The sequence below is a fragment of the Acanthaster planci genome, linkage group LG04, assembly GCF_054643075.1.
Source record: "Acanthaster planci isolate LZ-2023a linkage group LG04, COTS_SCS, whole genome shotgun sequence".
Lineage (NCBI taxonomy): Eukaryota > Metazoa > Echinodermata > Asteroidea > Valvatida > Acanthasteridae > Acanthaster > Acanthaster planci.
In genome coordinates this window covers 19,235,752-19,263,738 of record NC_141780.1, presented here as the reverse complement: position 1 = coordinate 19,263,738, position 27,987 = coordinate 19,235,752, and the positions used below count along the sequence as shown (strand labels likewise).

Here is a 27,987-nt window from a genome sequence, read left to right as displayed (position 1 = left end):
TCACCAAATAAATTTTGAGTAGGCGCAAGGCCTACACGAATTCAGTTGTTTTTTCTTCTCCAGGTCTATGGTTGTTTCAAATGCACGAAGTGAAGAACTCAAGTTATTTCTGTTATGAGTTTATTTTCGTCATAATTTTATGTTCCTTGATTAATAGGGGCTCCGATATGATCAATGTGAACGTCATCATAACAAGGCGTTATCCCCAGTCTCATTTACCTTTGACTCGACGTTGGTGGCGCGAAAAACGGTGCAGGGTTCTCGTTCGTTGAAATGCTGCTGATATCATACCTATCGCCCGCATGATACAATGTATGATAAATTCGACACACTTGTGTTACGGCGCAGTACAGTAGAGACGACCGAGTCCATTTCATAATTATGGACTTGCTGGTTAACTAATACCCGGGACGGGGCCTTACATGTCTTGTATGTACATGTAGCAAGCTAGCTGTGCCCACTATTATTCCAGTTCGTGGGTTCGTTGTGTTTTATTTCTCCATGGTTGGGCATAGGCCTAACCGAGAAGATACTGTTAAAGTGTGACACTGGTAGTTGATGGGACTGTTTGGGTAGAGTTTTCCATGACGTCTCCTGTTTCCCCCAGACTGCTCGCCGAATAAAATAGATCCACCCGATCGAATAAATTTACTTGTCAGTCGGATCGGAGCACGTGGTAAACTGCGTGACTCCACGCTATGCCTCCCACGAACATGGCCACCGCCGGGAGCCTGCAAGCCACGGTCCTGCAGCACATTAACCAGAATGATGTGATGATATTCAGTAAAACAACCTGTCCATTCTGTGATAAGGTAAGGAAATGAATATGTTGGACATTAAATAGAGATAGCATAACGAAGGTCACCTCATGTCTTGAGTTGCTAAAAATGACATCGGCAAAGGGAGCCAGGCATGCTATTGCTAGGCCTACGCTTAGGCCTATTTTATTTGAGTTTAATTTTTTTTCTGTAGGGCCTGGCGTAATGTTATTCCATGGTTATTCTAATTTGGAGCGGCAATCCTTAGCATGCATAGCTCTACAATTTTTAGTCTAAGTCATCACATTTTTAGTCTGAGTCCCTGAAGGATTTTAACGTACATGTACATGTACTGTAGGTTTGAAGAAGACATTAGAAAACGTGAAATTTTTTACGAAGTGTATGCCCCTCCTGTACTCCCAGAACAGGCTAAACTCCAGAGTTTGTCATCCACTGTGCTCCCACCTGCCCACGTGAGATGATGATCCCCAGAAATCTGGGGGGACCTGTTTAATAATAGGCCCTGTCGTCATAGAGTTGCATTTTTTTTTTATCAGCTGGCATTGAACCAGTAACCAGGATACCAGTTGGCCCTTGGCTCGGGCCTATAAGTTTTAAATTCATCTTCCAATTTCCATGTACTATGTAGCGGAGTGCTTATACATACTGTACATTGTAGGCATAGCCCAATGGTTTGGGCATGTGGCTGGTGCTGGCCCCTATTAGGCCCTATTAGAACATGCAGGATCTCCCACTTTCAACATTCACTGCTTTGGAGGATTTTTTCTTTTCGAAGAGAAATAAAGTCTGATTTGTGCTAGGTCATAATTCCATCTTGTCATGCTTGGGAATGTAAATTCACCAGTGGCAATGTAAAGCATGAAACCAGACGAAGATGTATTCGCCGTAAAATTTCATAGTCCCCCAAAACAGTCGCTGCGCTGGCTCACAGCCAAATATCCACTGCCATATTCTTACTGATTTGACATGGTTGAAGACATATGCATGTAGATGTACTGTATGTTAAATTGTTAAAGTAAGGATTGTCATTTATTACAGCATCCCGCCAATGATGCCCTCATTTCACATTATTCATTTCACAATGTACATGCAGCCTTTTGTAGGAATAATTTGATTGATTGTTATCCCAGGGTCACAATAGGTCACTGGGTCACCTTCATTGGAACCACACTGCCTTTTAGTGGGCATGTTACATGTACATTGCAGGTAGGGAATTTGATTTTTTGAAACTGGAGACAGATGAGGACTTTGCCCATTTCTCCTATCGTCAACCCCCCCAAAAAAGGAAGTAAAGTTATTTTGAAGCCAGTTGGATTGTTGAATTGAGAGCTGTTATTTACACCTTTTCTATACATGTTCATAAATAATGTATAGTTAATGAACTCACCATGGGTAGGTACACTGTACGTGAAGCCAAAAATAAGCAGGTTACTGGTACCTGCACATTTTTATGCATTGACATGTACATTAATTTAGCGGAATTGTCTGGGTGTTATTAATTTGAGGACTGTGCAGTGTGCATCCATTGATGTATGTGTACATGACTGTTCCTATTCCTCCATACATGTACGCAGTGTCACAATAAAGAGCGAATTTACAAAGTTAGTGCTCGCGTAACTCAATGTAGTGCTCATAAAGGATTATACGACTAAAACATGAAGGTCGTAGACTGGCAGATGTATGCTGTATGTGAGAGTACATGTACTTGTACATGTACAAGTACATGACTATGGATGGTATGATCATTTTAGAAATGCACAATTTGTTTTTTCCAGACAAATGCGATAGACAGAAAAAGACTTTTAGCCAACTATAAAATCACTCACTGCCATGACTGCAGTTGCGTTACACCTACATGTACATGTACGTGTAAACGTGTGTACTGTAAGAAGTGACACAAACCAATGAAAACCAATCATTTTTACATACCTGTGTAGTACATGTATGTCTAAATTTGAAGATAATTTTTTGACATGAAAGGGTTTGAACAATCTTTTTCTGATGGCTTCTGTTTATAGGTGAAGGCACTTTTCACCTCACTCAAAATACCGTTTCATGCTCTGGACCTCGATCAACAAGGTAAGATTTGGGATGCTACAAGTGCTTCGGGTAGCCATTTTTGGGCAGGTTTCTGTTGTCTGAAAGCAGTATTTATTCAATGATAACTTTATGCTCTTAATACCGATCTGATGCATTTTTTTTTGTTCAAGAAACTATTCCTTTGAACTTAACAATTATTTATTTGCCCAGTTGACCCCCCCCCCAAAATGAGGCCCCCAACCTGTCAAACAAATTGAAAGGAGGAAGGAATATTTTTGTCCTTTTTCAGTTTTTGTCCAGTGTGGGTATGAAATGTCCACAAAATTCTCAGAAATTCCTTCCTAATGACTGGTTTAAAATTCCGTCTGCAGATAACTGCATTCTTGTGAACAGATTCCACTCAGCTGAATCTTATATCGGCCATTTTCACAGCCTTTAAACTACACTATTATTACAAAATCAGAGCTGTTTGTTTCATTGTATTTACATGTACCTTGATCAAAGATCACTGCTCTGATTTAGAAATACAGATGCAGTTGTTTGCTTAGAGGAAATGCCAAGCTTATTCATAACCTTCAGTTTGCTGTATGTATACCTTTTCGTCTATGTGTGCATACATGTACAGTATTGTAGCGTGTTGATGCAAAGTCACATTAAGACGACTCCAGTGACATGTTTATGTTGGGGATTTTTTGTGTTCTCTTACTTTTCCACTGACGTGGGCATTTTTAACCTTTTTTCCTGCTTTTCCCTAAAAGCAGCCACGAAGGAAAAGTCTGTAAAAGTCATGTTTAGATCTGCAAAAGTTACTGAAGACGCTGTGTTTACATGTACATTTACATGTGTACATGTATGTATCTGAAGTGTATTTCAAATATCAGTTCCGCGTTCTCCAAACTTAACGCTTCTGATTGCTTGTCCAGTCATTTTGTGGGAAAAAAACTAGAGTTGAATTGATTGATTAGTGCCCTTGCATATAATATTTGATATTTTGATTGATTTATTTCCCATAGAATCATTGAGAATTGGGGATTAACTTTTCAGGGTGATTTCTGTCTTATGTGTAAATGTACTTCTAAGGATATCAAATTAATGTCTTTACTGTGTCAGCAAAACCGTGTTAGAAAACTTCTGAAAGTTTCTGATTGAGAATTTACCAAAAGCATTGACTGGAAATAGGACACCCCTTCTGTTAAGAAAGGATGGATTGGGCCTCATTAAATACCACAAAAGCCCCGGTATTCCTTTGTTTGTATTTTGACAAGTGAAAGATGTGTTTCTGAATTGCTTCGTTTTCCTTCTTTTTCTGTTGTCTCCAAGACAATGGTGCAGACATCCAGAAGACACTACAGGACATGACCGGCCAGCGGACGGTCCCCAACGTCTTCATCAAAGGCAAGCATCTAGGGGGCTGTGATGACACGATGAAGGCCAATGCCGAGGGCCGACTGGCCCAGCTGATGAACCCTGATGCTGCGACTAACACCTACGACTATGATCTCATTGTCATCGGCGGTGGGTCAGGTGGCCTGGCAGCAGCCAAGGTTTGTAGCAATTTTTAGGTGTCACCTGTCCTTCATCTCTGCCCCAATCCCTGTGGGTATAGTGGTCCTTGTGATCATCAAATATACAGCCTTAACCCTTGGGATTTAGTGCAAATTAATTGAATCTTGTTGGATTTGGCATGGTTGAATCAATCTGCATTGTAAATGCGAGATCTGAGTGATAGAACGTCTCACTGAACCTTGTCATTGAAAAGTCAACATGTTATGCAACCCTGTGAAAATTTCACATTACATTGGAGTGGTGCTATTTTGGATTAAAAAAAGGTTGATGCCACTTGAGCAAGAGTTTGACACTATAAGCTGCAAAACATCCCCGGCCGTTCAGGATTAACTGCAACATTTTATGAATCTCTTCCCATGTTTTTCCTGTCTTTTTGACTTTGATGGGTACATGTATTCGAAGCTTGATGCTGAGGCCGTAGGCTTGCCAACACATCAGGCTCAATACGGGCGATTCACAATAGTGCGCCACCGAGAGTTTGCCAATCATTGGACAATCATAACGTGCAAAATCTGTACTCAGGCTTTCAATAGGAATCCAAGAATTGGACAAAATTGCATCACCTATGGTCTAAACACTTGTATTCCTAGTGGTTTATACCGTGGGGTATTTCGTCAAGATGAGGCCTTTGCCAAGGGATGTTTTGTCATTTCTACACCCATTTAGCCATGTTGGACACCTTACTTTTTGTGAAACATTTTTTCGTCCGTGCTGAAAACTTCAGCAACTTAGACAGCCTGGTATTCATTTTCATTTCAAGGAAAAAAAGTTGACATATATTTCCATCTTTCATGCATCCTGGTAGCCTGGGGTATGCGTTGTAGTGCACCTAGAAGAGGACCAAATGTACATGCATGAATATCACAAATTGGAGAATTTCTGCCATCCCTCGAACCTATTCCCATCCTTGCATAATGAACCTTTCGCTTGACCGGGAAATCTGAGACATTATCGACAATTTTCTCTTGTAAAATGTACAGGGTACGCTACATGCTCCTTTAAAATTACTTTGTAAATTCTGAATACACATCGTAATAAACCTGTCAGGCAAGGGTTGATTCTACTTGTACTTTTTTCTGAGTACATGTACATGTACAATACCACCCAGCATCCACCCCCCCAAACTGTCCACTGACAACCCTGTCATGCAGTATACCATATATTCAAAGCCTCTCAACTGTGTAGATTTAAGCGTAATATATAGTTCACTCTTAAAGGGCAAAGGTAAGTCTTCTTAGTTTGCCGGTCTTGTACATCTAAATTCAGTTCAGGTTGAAAGGATGGCATACGGCTGCACCAGCATTTCTTCTGTCTCTCACTCTGAGCAGATGCACACGATGTGTACACTGTGGTTGATATAACACAATTCAACTTGGCTTCATTGGCCTTGTCAGGTGATAATCTGATAGGGATGCATTTCTGCAGTGTCGTGCCTGTGTTGCTCTTATGCAATTATTGATTGAGCGAGAGTCAGGAACTGTAATGTAAACCCAGTGCATGGCGAGGTCGTGTCATATTTATGAGTGTACAGGGAAAGAGACACACATGTATACACTGGACAACCTAATGTAATTGGGGCTGTAACCGTTCATCACATTCATGCATGTATCCCTTACTTGTACAATGTGCGTATGTGTTTGAATGCAGGTAGAATATGGATGAATTGAAAAAGGGATGCTTTGCTCTTTGAAACAGTAGTTGCCGGTACTTAGGAGATGGCATCAAAAATTAACGCAAAGAATTGTCATACATGTAAATTTTGACTTGCACTATTTGGCATGGCCTTGGCCCAAGCTAATATATTATGCTGACTATGGAATGCAGCCTGGAAGTTTACGCACTTCTCAACTAATTAGCTTACAGTATCAATAAGTTATGCATTTATAGCTATGTAAGTACATATGGGTAATTCCAGAAAGAAGGGGTCCATTTTTTGTGTTCCTGTCACATCTGACATTTGATTTTGTAAGTTCAGATCATATTTTCTAACATCAAAGAGTGATGAATTAATGCAAATTACCTGCCAAACGAATAGTAATGGTGGACAGTCGATGTTAGTTCCCCGAGGTATTGGGGGTTGACAAACTACATGTACATTGTCGTTCCTGAGGCAAAACAAGTTTGTCAACTCCTCTGGGAACTAACCATACCTCACCATCACCACACCTCATACATACTTTATTTAACACCTCTGAAAAATAAAACACAATCATTAATTTGTCTCCACAAACTTTTTTCTTCCGAAGGTTGAAACACAAACACTTCATCTTTTTCAATTTACATTTATTTTATGCACAAGAATGCATGCAGACGAAACCTCTCATCATTTTCATATGAGCTGCATACCGTTGCTATATGTACCTTGTAGGCTGGCACTACCACAGCATACCCAGGCAATAGTTCTTGGATTTTCTGCTACTGCCCGGTAAAACTGGGCAACAGTTACAAGGGCACGTGCCTGCATACGTGTATTTTCCCCTTGCATGAATGATAGCATGTGCACTTGGCAAACAGCAAACAGAGCGGCAAGACATGACGTTGAATGCACCAATGAGAGTTCAGTGATGCGTAATGAATATGTATGAGGTACTTGTATAGAAAGTTGAAATCAATTCCGGTGATATTTCCATGTCAAATAACAAAGGTCAGATGTAACAGGGACACAAAATGTGTCGCACTTTTGGACCCCTCATTTCTGGAATTACCCATACATGTACATGTATGTAAATACACCAGAACTCGTCTGAGGGTCTGGTTGTTTCACCAAAGTTTCCCACAGATCCCAGTTGTGATCAGTGATCCTTCACCAAAAGCCGCCTGAGGGCTGAAGGCAATCAGTGTTGGGATCACTGATTCAGATTCAGATTTATGTGAAACAAACAGACCCTACCAGTATATGTACACCTACCCGGTGTACATGTACTTTGCCCAATTTTGCTTTATGCAGATAGATATACACAAGGCAATAAACAAAACTAGCGGTGTGTTTGTGAAGGCTCTGAATTCTGACACATAACAAGCAAGCATGAATGATTTGTATTTCACCTCTGACACAAGTAAATCCCTTGGAATGTTAACGTTCATACATGTACCACCGGTAATGTACATTTGTAGATTTAGTATGCTCGTACGCACTACACAGAGTGAGAAATTATCGTTGCTGTTGAATAAAAACTGTAAAAACTAAAACTTCAATAGTATTAAAAAGCACTCGAACGGTCAGTAAAAATGAAACCAAGCCTTTGAACGTGCACTGGAAGGCAAGTTAAATGAGTGGTCAAACTGACTTGCTAAAACATACCGGTATATAAAATCTACTGTACTTGACTCTGTACCACTTTCATGTACAGTTTTGCGGGTCTGTTTTCACAACTCTGGTTTCTACACCTGCTTCCTTCATTACTTCCACTGTATTCAAAGCTGTCACTGTTTGGGTTCCAACATGCTGGCCAAATTATATTTTCAACCAAATGTCATACATTTCCAAGTAGGAAGACCACTTACATGTACGTGTAAGTGTTTTTTTCCACAAGTTTGTGGGTAATTTCCTAAAGTTGGCTATTAAGGTACTGGTACATGTACAGTATCTATAGACAAAATGGATGAAATGCCACTCCAGCGGGGCCATACACTCATGAGTTTTAACTTGAGCACGCACATGCATTTTGACAAGTCACAACACCCTATTGGTCTGAGAAAAATGTAACATGTACATGTACATGTACGTACCACCAGCATGCAAACAGGATGGCACTAGGTAATGGCCTCTAATTCTGGTCACTGGATTAGTCTGTACTTTTTGTCAAAGCTTGACAAAATCAATGAAACGGCTAAACATGTCATTGCTAATTGGCCAGAACAAAGAAGCAAATCAGTAAAAATAAATTGCCATTTCTTTACTATGTATCGGTTCTTTTCTTTGCTGCTTGTATTTGGTATACATATATTTAGAAGTTCTCACCTACATGTAAAATTTTGCCTTGTTTTTAGGAAGCTGCCTCGTTTGGGAAGAAAGTGGCCGTGTGTGATTTTGTGAAACCTTCCCCAAAAGGAACAACATGGGGTAGGTAAATTGGTTTACACAATAAAAAAAAAAATGGATCCACAATTGAACTGCATGAGTTTGCATTCTTTACCCTATCCCCTCCTTGGGGTATTTTTACTACTGTAGATAATTTCTGCCTTTAATTTGCTTACGGTATAGGAAACCAGTGATACATTTAAGAATTCTGAATTGTCACTTGAAGCATTAAAATCAGGTTGGAATTTTTCATGCATGCATTCTGTATCCTCTGCCTTGTCTTATTTGATGAAGTCCTTTCATTTTTTCCATCTTTTTTTTCTTTGCCGATAGCAGTGTGGAAGCAAACTCTTGAAACAGACTACTACGTTTTGCTAATGTTGTTAACCTTGTTTCAAGTAGGCGGCCTATAATTATCAGCGTGGGTCGAGATGTCTATTAATACATGGGCAAGGACTTTACTACTGTATGTCTAGCTGTGTGTGCTCATGTTAATGTATGAATCGTTGATACAGAGACTTGTTATCACAAAATCTTACAGTGCTAAAAATGAACAAAAATCCCTGTGCCAAGGTTTCATTTGGTTTAACATATCTGCCTTTCCCCGCCGTGGAAAGTTGTGTTAGTGAACCATTGGTGGAAATGTACAGTGTGTGTATAGGCTGCAATCGCACATTTAACAGAACTGAAGAACTGACAAAAAAACCCCAATAAATTCAGTTGTGAAAAGACGTGGCGTTTAGTGCTATAAGAGAACTTTGAAATTTTGCTGCTTGTTTCATCCGTTGAAGGAAGGACAAAATCTCTTTTAAAAGGCGCTTATTAATTCTGTGACTACTGCAGGGTTTTTTAGCTGCCATTCGCCACTCTCGCCTATTGGTGAATAATTATAATTTTGGCTATTATTCCATTGACCTGTGAGAAAAATTGCCAATTGTTTCGATGTACATTCCGGTCAGTTACTCTACATCAGCCGTACAGGTCGAAAAAAGTATCGATGTTGCAAGAGCTTTTCGGCAAGTTAATTCACAGAACTTGGTCTCATGTATGTATTTTCTGTGTTCATGATTTTAATTTGAGGTTGTTTTGCTCGTACTTGAAGCAAGCGTGTTTTGACAAATCCCTACCACGGCACAAGGTTTATCATGCGCTGGTGTGGATGCATGATGCACACCTACCACGCGATACACGGACATTGTTGTCCAGTTTGCCGTTGTGATTGCCTGAGTAGCACTGTGGAATTGTCCATAATTCTTGTGAATTGTTGACTGTAGAAATTTTTACAATGATTAAGACAGGTTTTCATCACTTCTGGAGATAATTTGGAAAGCTATCGTTCCCATTCATCCCTTTCAATTAGCACAAAAAAGTTTGCCGACCTACCAACTGAACCAATTGTGTCATCAGAAGCACAACTATTTTTGTGGCCAAATAAAAAATGTGTGCATGGAGAAGGCCTACTTAAGTTAAATAACCATAATAATCGTGGACTCTGAGAGATCTTGGGCAAGTGTTGATCCTATTTGGGCAAGCAGATTTATGGCAAACATGGCCTGCCCAATCAGGCAAGCTCAAAAAACAATTTGTCGCGGCCCGAGTCCAGTTGAACGTAGGCCCGTAAACAGGTATGCATGGGCTCCACACGTACTTGCATTGTACCCGCTACTTCCTAGGCCTTGAACATGAATAGTCTCTGCATAAATTGTGCTTGCATCATGGTGCAACCTCAAACCTGACACATTGAATGCCTTGATGAGGGTTGCTGCTGAAGGTCCTCTTGGAAGTGTGTTTGATTTCCATTGGGCATTCAAACTGGTCTGATGAAAAACCTAGGGGAATTTTTGGTATCTGAATCATTCATATGTGTAGTATTCTTCACATGTGCTCACCTTTGAAATAACTTTAATAATACCGTGTTCATGGACATTTTTTTGGATATTCAGGTTTGGGCGGGACATGCGTGAATGTTGGCTGTATCCCAAAGAAACTGATGCATCAGGCAGCTCTGCTAGGTAAGCGATGGTCTTAAAATCATTTAAATGCTTTAATACAGAAATGTCCGTTCAGTGTACATGTACCGGCACCCATCCTTGCCGATAATGGCAGAGTGTGAAATGCACAGTAAATTGGTTTCTTATAATTTGTTGTGTTCAGTGACCCGATTTGTTGGGGGTGATACATCTACAAATGTATATACGTGTATGAATTAATGTACAGTACATGTATAGTGTATTCTTAAGAAAGCTAAACACGTTACATGTATGGCTGGCCTTACGGACAGTGTGTATCTCTCTCTGCCAGAATAAGGTAAAACATTTTCCTGAAATTAATGCCATGGCTGATGTGCTACGGAAGTTGCTAGAATGCCGAGGTTACCCATGAGCAGATGGCCACTATTGAATCATCATAATGGGTTTTCCACTTCACTGTTGACCTCGGCATTTGAAGTTAAAGGGGCAACCATTCACGCTTAATGTTTTTAATTTAATGCATAAACTACCAGTATCTGAAGATCGTAGAAAAATCTACATGCTAAAGATGACCTACATTGTTCATGTAAATTTGCAGTATTTGCCGATCAACATATACCCTTTTCTAAAGGGCATTGGTTCCCAAATGTATAGAATTGCTTTGTAGTAGTTAATGCTAAACATGTTTCATATGCCAAGCACCGGTAAGCAGGGAACTGATTTTTAGCAACAGTGTGCTCCTCCCCTGGACATTGAAACTGGTAACCTGCATTTGCTAAGCAATGAGTCTGTCCCAGCATTTGTGTAGTTAAAACAATTTCTTTTGGTATCCCTATATGGGATACTACATGTATATATATGAACATGAATGTTAATCCAAATATTGTTCCATTTTCCAGGTGAGGCTTTGAAGGATGCAAAGAAGTATGGATGGGAGGTGTCCGAATCTGGTGAGTAAACCGAAAATAAGGCTGTGTCCGAGACGGGCTTCCAGAGCTATGGTTAGGTCTGTTGTCTGTGTGCCTTTGTGGATTTCCAATGGAGCGAAGACCTAGATCCAGCCCCAGACAACAGATTCGGATGCAGCCTATGGCTGGCTAGACTACACTTTGTGTGTTTGCGTTATATTGCAGTGGTGCTGAAGTACAGGCTATTCGCAATACAGTGTGCGACCAAAAGGTCGCCACAGAAAGGCCATTTCTTGCAGTGCGTTGGGGGAAATGTTTGACAAATTCTATTTGCCAGTTGCACTCTGGGGACTTAAATTTTTCCAGATGTCATGTTTGCTGGTGGAGAAGATTTGTAAGTGTGTTCTGATTAGCAGTGTTAATTAATCATTTCTTCTTTTTGTTGTATGGAATATTCCAATCAAGTTTCTCAAGCTGTATGTATGGGCCATTTGGATGAGTTTTAACATTGCCAGTTTTCCCAACCTGGACCTGTACACATTTATGTGTGATCGGAATGAAGACCATGCAGTTGTTAATGCTTGTTCCATTAAGCCTGTGGTATATTGCCTTAGCCTGAAATTGCTTCTCATCCAATTATGTCTGGGTGCCTTTAGTACGGAGTGATAATGTAAATGGACGGTCATTGAAGATCACACTGCTTGGTTTTACGATGTCATAAAAGCTACTGGTATGTCTTGTCATTATGGACATGTACCTGTACATTTAGAATTTTCAAGTTGTAGCATGAGCGTGCATTTGCAAACAGCATGAACTCCAGCATTGCTGAAACCTTAAATGTAATTTGAATGGGCTGAATTTCAAAATTCAGACAAATTTTCTCAGACCTTTAGGGTTTGGAGGGAATAAGTTTTTATTTTCAAACTTGGTGTGCAGTGAGGATGGCACATGGACGCTGTACACCGTCCAGATCTTAACAGGACAGTTCAATTATTTGAATTTTCTACTATTTTTAATCACTTGCACCATCTTAAAAACAGTAGGAGAGATTTCAGTGAAATCAAGTGCTAATCAGGAATACATGCCAGGTGGATATCTAAACACATGTACATGTAACAATCCATATTGGATCCAGGCAAGTACGCACCACATTTGATTTACTCTGCATATGCTGTGCAGTGCTGTATTAAAGCTGAGAAGAGCTAAAGTATGCAGAATTCAGAACTGTGCAGATTGCAGTAGAAACCGTGCGGAATGATCTACTGGTACCACGCTGTTGTCATGGATCGATCAATCAGGATCAGAATATAGTACCGAGGTGTGACGTCACTGTGAACCAGAAAGTGCAGTGCAAACGAATGGAGTGCGCACGCGGGCTGGTTCACGTGCTGGTTCTCGCGCTAATGCCCTTTACACACTAATTGTGTGCGTGACGTATTCACTTCGGTACTCTGTACAAGTTTGCTTGAAGATTAATGTAAGTAAATGTTTTCACAACCATTGGAAATTTCAATGAAATTTGTTGCTCATAAGTGTGAGGTTAAAAACCCGGCTGGTTTGGCACTGTATTTTTTTTTTTAAAGAATACCTCTGGAATGCTGCTTTGTTAATCCAGCCCACGGCATCTTTACTGATGTAAAACGTGAAATATTTTGTTTATATTATGCACGTGGAGGTTTACATATAAGAGTTCAGACAACGCAGGTGTGCGCACTAATACACTCTGTACAAGCCTCTGTGGAGATGGCTGCCTTGTAAAAAGGTCCACTCTATTACATAGAGCTCGTAAGTTGTGATTCAAGGTAAACAGTAAGGTTCCCACTTTTATAGGTGGTGTAGGGGCGGAGGTGGAATGAATGAGGAAGATTACACCTGTAAATTTACCGTTCACGAGTATGATGTAGAAGTACATGTATACGTTATGTTGTAAACATTATGCTTGTGCATGTACATGTACAGTATGCATTGCCCGCGGTAACAGGAAAAAAGTCATCAAAAGGAGCTGGGTAACTCAAGCAGTTTCATTACCAGCTTTGCATGGATTAGACTAATGAATTGGTGACTCCAGCTTTTGAGTACCCCCATCATTATTGTCATGACAACCAGACAATGTCAATGATGGTATCTGATGAATGACATCAGGTATTTTGACTTACATGTACATGTACATGTGGTATTGATTCTTCTCATAAATGTATGCAGTGTGCGGTCATCCCCTTTATTTTTCACGTGTTGCTACCAGTGCAGTGCAACTTTTTTTCTGCATTTACATTTCCTGGAAGGCTGGAACTGTTTGTTCCTCAACTTCAAAAGGGAGCTTAAAGGAAGGAAGGAAAGACATTTAAAAAAACAAAAAACCCAGCCGTCATCTGCACTGGAAACTGGGGTTCAACAGGGAAACTGAAATAAGGCCTTAATCAAGTGATATCCCAAATTCTACATTGGCATAAACAGGCCAGGTAGATACATGTAACATGTACAGTGTAAAGGAATGTACATTTACATGTACATGTACAGTCTCTTGCCAGGTCAACACACAATGAGATAAAAAGTACAATTGTTTTTACAAGGCATGCAACTTAAGCTGGTAAACTACATGTATGTACACTACATGTGTACATGTAAATTTGCTGATAAGCTGCATGCATTTCCCAGTACCTACGTGTACAAAAATTTAGTGTATTAATTTTATATGTGATCATTAAAAATGTAGAGTATTAATTGTATGCGAACATGTAGAATTGTGTTTCAGTGGTGATAGACAAAACTAAAAGGAATATGCAAGCTTTTACAAGGTCACACATGAGTGGTATTCATATCGAACGTCCTTTGCTAAACTTGGTTGAGATTCTCTATGGCGTAAACTTTTCCATTTAATCTTTTTGGAATAACACTCTCTCCCGTGGGGTTTGAAGATGCGAAGTCATCCGATTTGTCACTGCACTGGATGATAAACATCTATCTCACGCTTGCCTTGAGGGGCTTATTTTGGTGTTGGACAATTATGCCTGTTATGCCGTGATGGATCAGCTGGCCTGTGCCAAGAACCTTTTTGAATTCAAGGCCGGCTTTCACTCTCTTCCCCTGCCTGCCGGATACAGCTACCCCTTCCCCCTCCTACACAGCGCCAGAATAGCATTTGTTGGAGGACAAATCCATTTCACCAGTTTTTTTCCCCCCCCCATATCTCTGGGAGAGCTATCCAGGGTAGTTTTTCAGAGGTGTGCGTGAAGATAAAGACGTGGCATTCATTAAAGCCTCCTTGGGGTGACCTTCAGAGTAAATGGGAAGGTTGTGGGAAGAAGCAAAGGGTGATATTGCTGACTTCAAGACAACCTCATCTTAAGCTTGAAAAAAAAAGTTGTGTCTTGAGCATCTTGACTGTTATTTAAAAATTGATTTTTTGAAGTATTCAACTGTAATGTGATAAGGACAATATGCTTCATAGCAGATATGGATTCTAAAGAGCCCTGAAACTCAGTTACATTTAATAATCAATTTCCTATCCCACAATGACTTTGCAGTTTTATTGTATATTGCCTACACAAGTGAATATGGGTAATAAATATGAAATTATCAGTGAATTGAGCAAGTCCATACTTGTTTCATTCACAAAGAGCAGATCTTAAAATTGTATTGCAACTGAAAGATAAGACAAGTTGATGTTCTCACTCCTCTGCCTCAAAAGAGCACAACAACCAGGAAGAGTAAAGAGAAATGATGTGCCTTCTCAAATACACGTACGTCATTACATGGTACAAATGAATAAAGCGTAGTAAGAATGGTAAAATACATGTACTTGATGATCTTAACTCACGGATCTACTGACAAAATGGACTCAAATTTTGTGTAAATCCTGTTGTGCTATTTTACAAGAGACCAGCCCAGAAGCTCTATGTCTTTTGTTTATAATGATAAAAAAATCAACTTTCAACTTAAAAATGGTCACTTTATTTGCGTGTGGCATTAGGCTATACACATATTTGCAATGAGTTGGACCGGTGTACAAGTAGTGACGTGTCACTGTCCAAGTTGTCATGGTTGTACAGGTTAAAAAGGAGCTCATAAATAGGAGTCCTATTTGTTCTTTTTGTGTCCTTTTTTAGCTAAACATGAGTGGAATCTGCTTGTAGAAGGGGTTCAGGACCACATTGGGTCTTTGAACTGGGGCTACAAAGTGGCGTTGAGAGATCAGAGTGTCACCTATGTCAATGCCTTTGCCGAGTTTGTTGACGAGCACACAATAAAGGTATGCACACATCCGGTCTTCTGACATCTCAGCTACCGAGAAACAAGCCTGTACTTTTCAAGGAATTTTTGGCAAGAAGTTTATTTTAAACCAAACTTCTCAAACTTTAAGAAAGCTAACATCTTGCCCTTTGTCAACAATGACATTGCAGCTGTCTTTACGAAGGCCTACTATTAACCACTTCCTGCCAGAAAGCCCAGTTTTGGGCACTGTGTGTTTACACGCGTGGCCGGGGTCTCCAAAATTGGACTAAGGGAACTGGGCCTTGTGACAACAGATCGTACTAGAAACAAAAGACCAGGCTGCTGGGCATTACCAACATTTTTTCACTCTCAATAGTGGAGATATTCCAGCCTTGTTTTGAAGCAGTATACCATGGTTTGGGGCATTTAGAGCGAGTGGATTACCACCGGGGACAAAAGTGCACCACCACCGCAGCGATGAGCCACACAGCACGCTAATCTGGCCCCTATTGAAAAGAGGTCAGTAGCACACTGTGCCAGGTTTGTGAACAAAATAAAATTATATAACACCACACAATCTGGGCTCTTTCTACAAGGCTGCAGGCCTGGCTGAAATACTCGGACGTCAGTAGATTTTGTCCGTCAGACTAGAGTGGCCACCAGACAGTAATTCGCGTGGGTGTAAACGTCCATTAATTGAAATGATGAATAATATTTTTGAAGAATTTTGAAAACTGAAAATCTTGAAAAAGTCCCGATTATGTGCACTGCATTTTTCAAACCACCGGGCAGCAAGTGGTTAAGAGCCTTTCCCACTTACATATACATGTATGTTACAGCTAGCAATATTGCTGTAGAACTTTGATAGGAATGTACAGTACATGTACCTGTTTTGAAATGTGCTTCTTCCGAAGTTCTCGGGTAGAGCCTAAACTGTGCCATGCTTGTATATTAATCAAATACGGACCACTTTGAGTGGTGTCATACATGTAGCCTTTAAGTGGTACATTTATCTCTACCTTTATATGCACAGACTGTCAACAGGAAAAACAAAGTGCAGATGATGCAGTCGGAACGCTTCCTGCTGGCAACCGGAATGAGGCCTCGCTACCCAGACGTCCCAGGTCTCAAGGAATATGCCATCACCAGGTATCATTGATGTTGTAGTCGATAACAAATCCTTTTGTTAGCAGATGGCTGTTAGACCACAGATTCAACAAATAAGTGTCCACTCACTGGTAAAAATTGCATAGAGCTCTTGATAGGGAAGGGCAGGTGAGGCCGTTGCGTCCTTACTCAGGTTTTGCATTTTGCCGTACGTGTCCTTGTTTACATATCATGTCACACATACAGTACTCTTCATGGTTTACATGTACTTGTATCAAGTAATCCAAACCCACTACTTTTAGTTCCCACGCTGAATTTTGTAATTTTCCAGCTGTTGGATTAATGGTGACTGAAAACTTCAGTTTAAGTGAATTCCTAATGTTTCTGGTTTCAGTGAGTACTCAGTGGGTTTAACAACTGCCGAGAATAGATAGGAGAATTATTTCTAAGCATTTTTCCAGATTTTCGATCTTAAGATTTATGGAATATCAAAAGTTCAATAGTGTAGGTTTTTGCCATTTGGAAGAAATTTCATTCCTTGTTAGCTGTTAAAAGCCCCCAAAGTAGCATTATGGTCACTCTGTACGTGTGGAGTCCAAAGTTTTTGGTGACCCTGTCTTGTTTCCAAGAGTGATTAAGGCAGGTTACATGTTCATACCTGATAAACAAATAATATGGGTTGGAGTCAATTTCAGTGATTCCTGCAAGTCAAATTATACTGGTCAGATGTAACAGGACACAGAAATGTCACATTTTTGGATTTACAGAATGTTACAGAATGACCCATTACTGGTACATGTAATTCATTATTATTATTATTACAATCCTTCTGTTTGAAGTTACTCAGATTTCTCTTCATTGCTCTAACTTGCCCCTCAAGTATCCCAGCGTTACAGGCACGCAACTTTTCTTCGGATCAGCTAATTTCTTCATTTTTCACTCCTGCCATTGGAAATTGAAAACGCTGTACGAAGTCTTGTAGAGATTAGAATTTCCTCATTTCTTGTCAAAGTCCAAGTTGCATGCCTGGTGTTATTGCATCTAAGGAAAAATGAGTCTAACACCAGCAGCAGTCTAGTATCCATTGCTGGATTTATGATTTTGCTGTTTGAACCACATGGTCACTTCCTCTTCCTTTAACTCGCACAAGGAAGTGGCATTGCAACCTACCTGAAAGGTGCACAACAGGTACTGTACATGTATGGTTGCTGTGAGCTTACTGTACAAATAGAAAACCACAGAAGGAGTTTCAAAGCAAACTTTACAACTTAACCACCAGAGGTGTTCTGAGGCAAAACCAGCAATGGGTAAAGTGTTACAAAATCAGGACCTTATCAGTGGCTGTGGTCTTTAATCTTGGGGAAAAATCAAGTGATAGAATCAATATGATATAGTCCCATGTACAGTCCCAATACAGTTATGAACACAACAGAATGTGATTGTTAGCATGTGGCCATGTTAGCATGTACTCACTACGATGTTCCTCAGAATAAAGATTGTGATCTCTGTACATATATCTCAGACTGTTCTGTCATTTAATGTATACTTCTTGCTGAGAACATGATTTTTTTGGTTTTCCTGTCCCGGTTTCCTCTTAAATGACAGTGATGACCTGTTCTCCCTGCGTTACTGCCCGGGCAAGACGTTATGCATCGGGGCTTCCTATGTGTCCCTGGAGTGCGCTGGGTTCCTGAACGGCATGGGGCTGGACGTCACGGTCATGGTTCGCTCCATCCTGCTGCGAGGCTTTGACCAGGACATGGCAGAGAAAGTGGGCGCGAGCATGGAGAAGCACGGCATCGAGTTCATCAGACCGGCCATTCCCAAGAAGGCATGTTCACGCCCCGTTTCCATTTAAATAGTCTGCAAGTCTTGACATTTCAGTCTGTTTTTTTTGTGTGTACATTTCTCGGTGTATCCAGCAGGTTGAGGCATGTACAGTTCTATGACTTTATCCAAAGCAGTATATGTCGCTCGTAATTTATCAAGAGTGTCATTTTGCAGTTTTTTCATCAAAATACCGTATATTCTATGTCAATTAAAATCAGTTAATTACAATAAACTTTGTGCAAAAAAGATGCCATATTTATACGTGTATTCATAAAATCTCTTCGCAAAACCCTGCTCGTGCAGTTTATACTTTACAAAAGCAATAATTATCCTTGAGCACTTTTGAACCAAAAAAAAAAAAGATCAACGCTCAGCGTCTGTTTATAATTTCCGCTAGAATTTCTTTCCATAATGGTTGCTGTGTGTTTGATTGAAAACACACAAATTTAATGAGCTTGTTGCTGCAGCTGCTTCAGATCAATTACACTTGTTTTTTTCTTCATTTCCAGATTGAGAAAGTACAAGATGGAGAACCGGGCCTGTATAGAGTGACGTACACACCCACCCAGGGCGGAGAGGAGAAGGTCTTTGAATGCAACACGGTAATTCCTGCATTTCTTTACTAATTAAGTTCCATGGTTGGCGGCGGTACAGTCCAATGGAGAGATTTCACATTTTATGACATTAGATCGAAGGCAGGACAGTCAGAAAGTTGTGCACATGTGTGTCCTTTTATTCTGTTTCTGGTCTTGTTTCAGTCGCTTCTATTATTGAACCATTTTTAAAGGCCCCAGCACCAGTCAAGCACAAAGACGAGGTGAAGGGATTCAATAAATCAATTTGTTACGTCCTTAGAAATAAAAATCAGCAGCAAAATTTTCATACTGACAAAGTAAAATGCATTTGCAAAAATGAAAAGGAGACTGGAATATTGTGGACTGTGAACAAAGAGTGATGTCCACGTAAAGCAGGAGAAAAACCATTAAATTCAATGAGCTAGGAAAATAAATGATGTACTTTATAATGGAATCGTGCGTGCATGCATAGCATAATAAGTTGAGTGAGGGCGAGCCATTAAAGTCCTTCATGCTTTTGTTCTGCCACAACTGCCGGAGGACAACCAGCTATACCAAGAAATAATAATTGGCCAAATTCCGTTTTTAGAAAGCCTTATAGGAATCCCTCCATCTTTTTTAATGAGAGGATTAATGAATGCGTAATAGGGTGCAGTTCTGTGTAGGGTCAATATAGACACATTGTACTTTGATGTGCCGTTACCTGGGCCACGGCAGTACACAACGCAGACTAAGTAGACATGCATCTTGCCTGGCTGGCCCAGTGTACCACTGAAGTACATATTCCAGTAAAGACTCATCAAGTTATCCCAAATGTTCCCAGTGAGTTATTAGTCATATTTCCCCAAACACACATCGAACTTGTGCCTGCTGTTGCAACAATTTATTCCGCCTCCGGCATCGCACGAAAAGGTCAAAAGTTTGTAATGAAAGTTTAGCTTTCATTTTTCACGCTAAATCTACTCCTCGCTTTGACCAGGAAACCAGCATTTATATATGCCGGTACAAACATATGAAAGGCGGGTATACTCCCTCAATCTCTACATTTTTGGAGTCCGTCATCTTGCTGTTCCTGCATGTATACTGTGATGTACAGCATCGGTTTGATTTGTTCAGGTCCTGGTGGCAGTTGGACGGGATGCCTGCACAAACAACATTGGCCTGGACAAAGTCGGCGTATTGATTAACCCAAAGTAAGTCCAAAACAGGAAGTTGGATTTTTGGGGGGATTTAAAAAATCTTTTGCAACATTTTTTTGGAAAAAATGATTTTCCCCCATGGGCAGATGCCAGCCCTCACCCTGTGCATCTCTCCTTTCAGCACGTGCACTTCCTCTTGTTTTAGCGGCAAGTCGCGCAATTTAATGATTATTACAGATTTTTTAAATTCTTGGAACATGCGAAACTGATTGACATAGGCTCATTCCAGAATTTAGTGGTTACGTGCAGTTTGCATTATGTGCTGAATATCGTGTACCTGGCAGTGATGACTTATGACTTTTTCTGTTTGCTGAAATCTGTAGGGAGTCATTAATGATTATTTCAGACTTTACAATGCTGACTTTCCAAGACTTATCTTCTTCTTTCACCTTGGTTAAATTGAGCATTCATTCACCTGTTTATGATACAGACATGAATTTTATCAATCAGCCACCCTATGGTTTAAGTATTAAAGATAATTTATGTTCACCCTACAGTGATTTTTAGCTGGAATGCATAACAGTGTTACAGTGATAACTGTTCTGAAAAAAAATCCCTAATTTTTGTGTTTTTTTTTTAAGGTTGTACTCCAGATTCAGATTTTTCAATTTGTGCCAACCGTACTCGATTGAGGTACGGTATGAATGATGAATTGATACACTTTCAATACAACTGTGGATTGTCCTTGAAATTGGGTGGTTTTTTTCTTACACTTGCAGGAACGGGAAGATCCCAGTGGTCAGCGAGCAGACGAACATTCCTCATATCTACGCAGTGGGTGACATCATTGAGGGTAACCTGGAGCTAACGCCGGTGGCCATCCAAGCGGGCCGTCTGCTGGCGCGCAGGCTGTATGGTGGGAGAACGGAACAGGTGAATGAACGTTGAATGAATGGTGGCCAGTGGGTTTGAACAGGAATATGTCAGGGCCAGGACTAGGCTGCTGTGACGTGTACCTATGGAATTAAAAGTCTAATCAGAAAAAGCGGGATTTTTGGTGTAGTGTGTTGAAGGCAGGCAAGATTTTTCTATTGATTTTCAACTCTTGGTTGTCAGATTATTTTAGAGTTCAGGAATTTGCATAGAACAATCGTGACATTTTACTAACCACATGAAAAGTCTGCCAAAGTTCTTGATGGTGTTGCAAGTAGTCAAGACCTTTTGAGGTTGTCTCCAGACCAACACAAGACCTCTAGTCTGAATTCAACTCATTCTCATTATTCATGGACCCTGTTAGTTGTCACGTATCCTGTGATGGGCTCAGCTATGACACAAGGTTGTATCATTTCCCGTATTGTGAGCAAATCAGGTTGAAAAGTGGCAAGCCTGTGTAATACTTCACGGTGTGAATCAGATTTACAGCAGGAGGAATTTGTGTGATTTACGCAGTGTGACTATGTGAATGTTGCCACGACTGTCTTCACCCCACTGGAGTACGGCAGCTGTGGACTGTCAGAGGAAGACGCCATTGAGAAATATGGTGGAAGTAATATTGAGGTAGGTGTTTCAACTTAAAGCAGGGTTCCAGCTGCCGTTCGCCATTCTCGCCAATTGGCGAATAATTGTAATTTTGGGCTATTATTCCATTGACCTGGCAAGAAAAACTGGTGATTATTTTTCAAATTTAGACAACCGGAGGATTAAAGACCAATTGGGTTAATCAGCGAGAAATCTGTAACTGTTTCTAAGTGCTATTTCAAGGATGGATTTGCGCCGGGGAGATATAAATTAATTTTGGATTTTTTTGGGCTAAGTACTCTTTGATCTACGTGAGCTGTCCTGTTTGTCTGAGTGATTTGACATATTGTGCCCCTTAGTTGCACAGATAATGCTGAACATTGTACAAGTATACAGTAGATGCCACATTTTATTCCTTTTTGTAAAGTTGACGACCATTTCAGACAAAGGAAGATACAGAATTCTGGGGCGATTCAGCAAAGAAAGACATCTTCTAGTGCAGTGTCGGTGCACTTTGTATAATAAACTCAGTCACTCTGGTGTGGTACTCTTTTCTGTAATTAATTCAATGGTTTGACAAGGTTTGGCAGGTTCAGTCAGTTAGATTTTATTGCTGTTGGCCGCATGATGTACTTTACCCCGAAAAAAGTGGCAAAATAATGAACAAAAAGGATGCCAACATGTGACACACTCTGTATCAGTTGAAAGTCCAAGTTCATTTGCAGTAATGTATGGATGCACATGTTTAACATTCTGGACATCATGCAGGTGTACCATACTATGTACCAGCCACTTGAGTATACAGTTGCCCATAGAGACAGCGACGGTTGCTATGCAAAGATAATCTGCAATACACTGGATTCGGTAAGACCAACGATGCCCAATTGGGGCACCGTTATACCCCTGGATTGTTGAGAACTTCCTTTCAAAGTACTGGACGCTGTCTCATATTTCCAGAACTTGTTTTTTTGTGTGACTTACAGTGCAGTCAGTAGATTGTTGGGGGTTTCAAGTGATTGTTGCCATACAAGGGTACCATCCCGGCTTTACAAATGCGGCTGGGGAAAACCACCTTAATCTTCTGGCTTGCTTTACAACCACCCCTAGAATTGATGGTATTTCTGGGCTGCACTTTGGTCCTACAGTGAAAAAAAGGATGAGATTGAGGATGATTTATACAAAAGTGCAGTGGAACTTGGCTTTTTAATGAGATATACTCGCAGAACGTTTAGTGTGGCTGCAGTCTCATTACTGAAACCACCTAAAAAGCACTTAAGGGTGAAGTCGCTCGTTAATCTTCATCAGTCTGTGCTCTTCAACAAGCGTCTGAAACTTGCTGGTGTGCTTACAGCCATACCCCAAAAAATTAACGCAATTTTTTGGCCCGCACTTTGGCCACTACAGAGTGAAAGATGATATGATTAATAATGTTTACCAGAGCGGGCAAATATCCTGGAGAAGAAGGCCTTTTTTTTATTATATGTGCAAACAGTATGTTGAGTATGAGCAGTGAGATTGAAAATGCATTGAACTTAAATGTGAGCTGGCAACTTCATCCATCAATCTGTCCTTCTTGTCAACTGTCAATTCGTCATCCCACCCAAAGCCCCTATGCATTCATGGCATTACCACTCGTTAAAGGTGTGCTGCTTTTGGAGATTTTTATCTCTTGCAGACTGCCCCCATGCGATACTTTTTGAAATGTATAAAACCACAAACCAGGCATTCTCTGGAATGCGGACATTTTGAAAACTTGTTCCTCTCTTGCCTTCCAGGAGAAGGTTGTTGGCATGCACATCTTGGGGCCCAATGCGGGCGAGGTAATGCAAGGCTACGCGGTCGCCATCAAGTGCGGCGCCACCAAGGCACAGTTTGATGCGACCATCGGTATCCATCCCACCGTGTCGGAGGTAAGAATGAACGCTTGCTGCCATGGGACCAGCCTGAGTCTGTCTGACCTGTCCATCAGACAGAAAGACAGGCTGGCTAGATGGGACACTGTTCAATACGGTGATTAATTCTACTGTTTGTGAGTGTAATGCCAGTCACTCTGAACCGTAATGCCAGTCACTCTGAACCTCGATCCACAACATCAACTATGATTTGGAGTACATGTAGCACGCTGGATTTTAGATGCCTACCTTGGAGCTGAAAAGTTGAAATCATGATGTTCTACTGCATCTTGTTAACCCTAACACTCTTCAGTCCTCCAACAGGTGAAGGATTGAGGAGGGTTAGGGTTAAGGCGAACAAGAAGAGGTGTATAGTTTAAATGATTTTTCCCTCACCAAAAAGTCAAGTTTCCGTTGATGTAATCCTGCCCTTTATTCACTCACTACTTAAGTGTTAAACATAAGGCCCCTGTTAATATTTTGTCTATGCTTGTAGATGTGACATGAAAAATTCTCACATTTTGTCTGGAGATACAGAGGGTTAAGATAAAGAAAGCCCTTGTCATCTGTTCATTATTTTCCAAACAAAACAGTTCTGTAGTATTTAATTTCGGTTATTTTTTAAATGCTTTATCATACACATGATAGCATTATCATTGGTCGTGCGACTGATTCCTAGCCTGTTCACTTTCAGGTGTTTACGACCTTGGAGACCACCAAGAGGTCAGGGGCTAACGTCCAAGCAACAGGCTGCTGAGGTTAGACCCTGCCATCGCACACACCCACACAGTCGTCCACTTAGAGAGCCACCAGCCATAAGTTTATACCCAGTCATGCCTAGTATCAGCCCTTAAGCTCTCTGGAAGTTTCTGCTAGTACACCAAGTACCTCAAATCTTGTATGTCACATCGCTCTTTAACCTAACAGGCCTTTAGTGAATCACTGACTCTGTTTTCTTATTTATCCATTTCTTCCAAAATTGGTTTACTTCTTGTTTGATTATGTCTTCTTCAGATAAAAAAAAAGTACAGCTCCAAATTGTGTATTATGCTGAAACATTGGCTGTTATTTAAAATTTAGCAGCTGGAACCACGTTTAACTTTTTCTTTTCTGCTTCACGGTTTGAAAGGGGAAAAGTCTGCCTCACTTTTATGTTAACTGCACAAAAATTTTTTTCCTTACATTTTTTTAGCTTATGTGACTAATACTTAGTTATTTAGAATGGTACTTTGTGCACGACTCATTAAGGCTCTCTGTGAGGAAGACTAGTGCATTGTGGGTGTCGATGGTGGGGTTACCACAAGAGGAGTAGGAGGAGATGTGGAGCAGAACGTTACATCTGCCGCACTTGGTAGCGTGACACCGTGCATGATGATGGCCTTTCCCTCAAACCCACTCTGTTGGGCGGGGACAGGCCTGATGGGGCATTGTCTTGTTCTGCCGTTAAACAGTAAAAAATTCTGTCTGGAAAAAGAAAAATTTCGTAAAAACCCATGAAACACAACCGGTGAACATGTCCCACTAGATTTGGCTCGCCTTTCTTGAAACAACCCCTAGAGCCAAGACGAAGCATATTTGACCGGTTTCCGGCATGAGGTTTTGCCACCTTTAGCTGGTGCTCAGTTTCATGTTTGCTGATCTAGCAGATTTGTTCAGGTAAATTTGTATGGTTTCCTTGTTAGGACCGTACTGTGGATGTTCTGAGTTTATCACCCATGTGGATAAACTTGAAATTCCAAAAGCTGTCAAATTTATCGGCAAAGTATACCGGCTTGTCATTTTCTAGCACTTTAGTTTAAGTGTACGTAATGTTTCCAGACAGAATTTCTTAATGTGTGAAATGCCAATTTTTTTCATTGCTTTTCTAGATTGCTTGAAAATCTTTTTATTCCTAATTATAAATAGGAATTTGATTGCTGTAAAACAAGCACATTCCCGTCAAATATTTCATTTAACCATTACCGGGGTATTTCGCAGTCGGAATATTTCCAAAGACAGGTTTGGAATTGATTTCCGATTTGTTTTCAGGAAAAAAAAGAATGAGATTTTTTTCAGTCACTCTGTCCCCTGTGTAATTTTACTTCAAAGTTAACAGGATGTCAGCCTTTTTATTTTTATTTACCGTATTATATTCATACAAATGTTGTATACTTTAATTTGTTTGAGATGGTGATGAAAAGAGGACATCTTTTACAAAATAAGAACAATCCTTTGGGGACATTTAACAAGAATTAAGATACAATCTTTTGGTGGGGGATCAATCTCTTATAACAAGAACATACTCTTTACCCCTCTCTTTCTTTGCAAATGGAGTGAATGCTATAAAATTGTATATAATGTGTTAATCTATTGAAAAGAAAACCAACCAAACTCTGAACAAGATCGCACAAATAGGGCATTTTTACACAAAGATGTCAAGGTATATTTGATACCAAGTCACAGATTTTGTGTTGGAGATTAGAAGTGTTCTGAAGAGTTTCCCTGCTGATGAAGTTGCTGTGGCTTAATCTGGTCTTTTTACAAGAGTTTCCGTCAAGGCGTATGTCAGTTTGTTCGCTAGCACTGCTCTCCGTTGGCTGCGATGCATTTGGATGTCCAGCATATTTTTTCTTGTTAACCTGCTACAGATCATCAATCTCTTATATTTGAAAGTTTCCTGTTGGCCTATACATCATTAGAAATTGACAAACATTGCACAAAGTTCTGTGCAGCTGTGTATTTTTTTTTCTTTCTTTTTGGTTTCATGCCAGCATTTCTGAAACAGTTTTGCATATCAAAAGGTTGAAAGCATGCAAAATTTTGTTGTAAATATGTCAGTCCACTGCCAGCCTATTGGATGGACGAAAACACATACATGTACAGTATATGAATTATTGCACCGTCCTCAAGCAATCCAAAGTATATATAAAAAAGACAAGTCTTTCATTGCCTTGAAAGGGTTAACATTTAAACTAACACTCAGATTTGATTCAGAAGAGAAGTGTGCTGTGAATAGTGTCATTGTGGTAGTGCAGACTTGTCTGGAATGACTGCCATCTAAAAGTCATGCATCGGTGATTCCATGCTTACGAGCTGGTCAGATGCGCACCGCCTTTCGGTGTTTCTCAAACACCGGTGTTAAGTTTGTAGCTTGCCAAAATGCATGTGCATCTGAAACAAAGAAGGCATCGTCTGCTGCCTGGCTGAAGGCCATATTAAGAAAGCTGTTGGAGTGTTGAATTGTGTTTCCAAAGAAAATCCCGAATACCTGTCCACTGGGTACACAACGATATGTTGACACGTGTGAGCCCTGGAACTGTCTCAGAGGAGTTACATGTATACCTTGTGTTTGTGGCGACCAGATTTGCCCGCTGAATCTGAAAATTGCTGCTAGGGAGCTTGTGTATTGTAACTTTCCATCGCGGTTTTGCATGCAACAGGAGCCTGTTTGCCCTACAGAGTGAATTCCAAAATGGCCGCCGATCAACGAGCGGCTCGTAGAACAACAGGTTTCAGTTGTAAACTTAATGTGTGAGTTGTTGAGCGTCATATTTCTGACTTTCGTAGATTGTCATTAAGATCCTGTCAGTTTAGATTTAAACATTCTGTCTCATTTTAACCTTCAGAACTAGCAAATAACATTTTGGTAGTATTGCTTCGATTGGAGTAAAAAAGTTTTTAGCAGAGTTTATAATGGTCAGCTTAATTCCACTGTCTGGAATCACCATTGATTCTAATAGGTCATGAGAATGTCCAGGAAGATGTGAAATTTTATGATACGGAGTTTAAAATTTGTGGGAGTATATTTTGCGCTAATGTCACATTTTTGGAGAAAATATATCAGCATCTTTGCTTGAGTTAAAGTTTTAAATCATGCAAGAACTTTATTTCACTCACGAACGTGGTAAAATTCTTGAAAGTGTGATTTCAGTCATTTATTTGAGACTGCCAGACCCTCACTCGTGAAATATCTGCCTGTCATAGGTAACATCACAGAATATTGAATATTTGGTATTCCAAGCAGCTAATTTTTTTACAACAAAAGTGAAACACTAGACTAAAAAGAATCTAAACTAGTTTTGAGTTCCGCTAGTTGAAATGTGATTGTGTCATTTTTTTTTGTTTAGATGTCGACCCTGAATCACAGCTTTGTGCACCTGGTCTGTACAAAAGTACGAGAACTTTTTACATGTCAGCTTTTTGTTTGCTGTTTTCAGCTTTAATTTAAAGTGGCCACTCACACCCGTTTCTCGAACTTTCCCCAAGCAATGGTTAGTTTATTTATAGATATAAATTGACTGGTGTAAACAATCTTTGACCTCACAACAGTCTATTTTTTGTTAACACAATGAACTGTATGCAGGAATAGGAATAAAGCATGACAAGAAGTCTGAGTGTCGCATTGTGGAAGTGATGATTCATTGTACGAATGGGTCATGGCATATGTGAGC

At 40.2% G+C, this 27,987-nt stretch overlaps 1 protein-coding gene across 1 annotated transcript; it reads left to right on the top strand.

Moving 5' to 3' along the window:
* The first annotated feature begins 38 nt into the window (after positions 1-38).
* LOC110986941 (thioredoxin reductase 1, cytoplasmic-like) lies at positions 39-27,930 on the top strand. The gene is made up of 16 exons (XM_022249288.2): positions 39-812; positions 2,798-2,858; positions 4,140-4,363; positions 8,376-8,448; positions 10,350-10,418; positions 11,276-11,326; positions 15,391-15,533; positions 16,530-16,645; positions 18,209-18,434; positions 18,943-19,035; positions 20,125-20,201; positions 20,927-21,080; positions 21,597-21,704; positions 22,434-22,529; positions 23,441-23,575; positions 24,252-27,930. The coding sequence occupies exons 1-16, from the start codon at positions 699-701 to the stop codon at positions 24,318-24,320; spliced, it is 1,809 nt and encodes a 602-aa protein (XP_022104980.2). The 5' UTR covers positions 39-698; the 3' UTR covers positions 24,321-27,930.
* Positions 27,931-27,987: the final 57 nt, after the last annotated feature.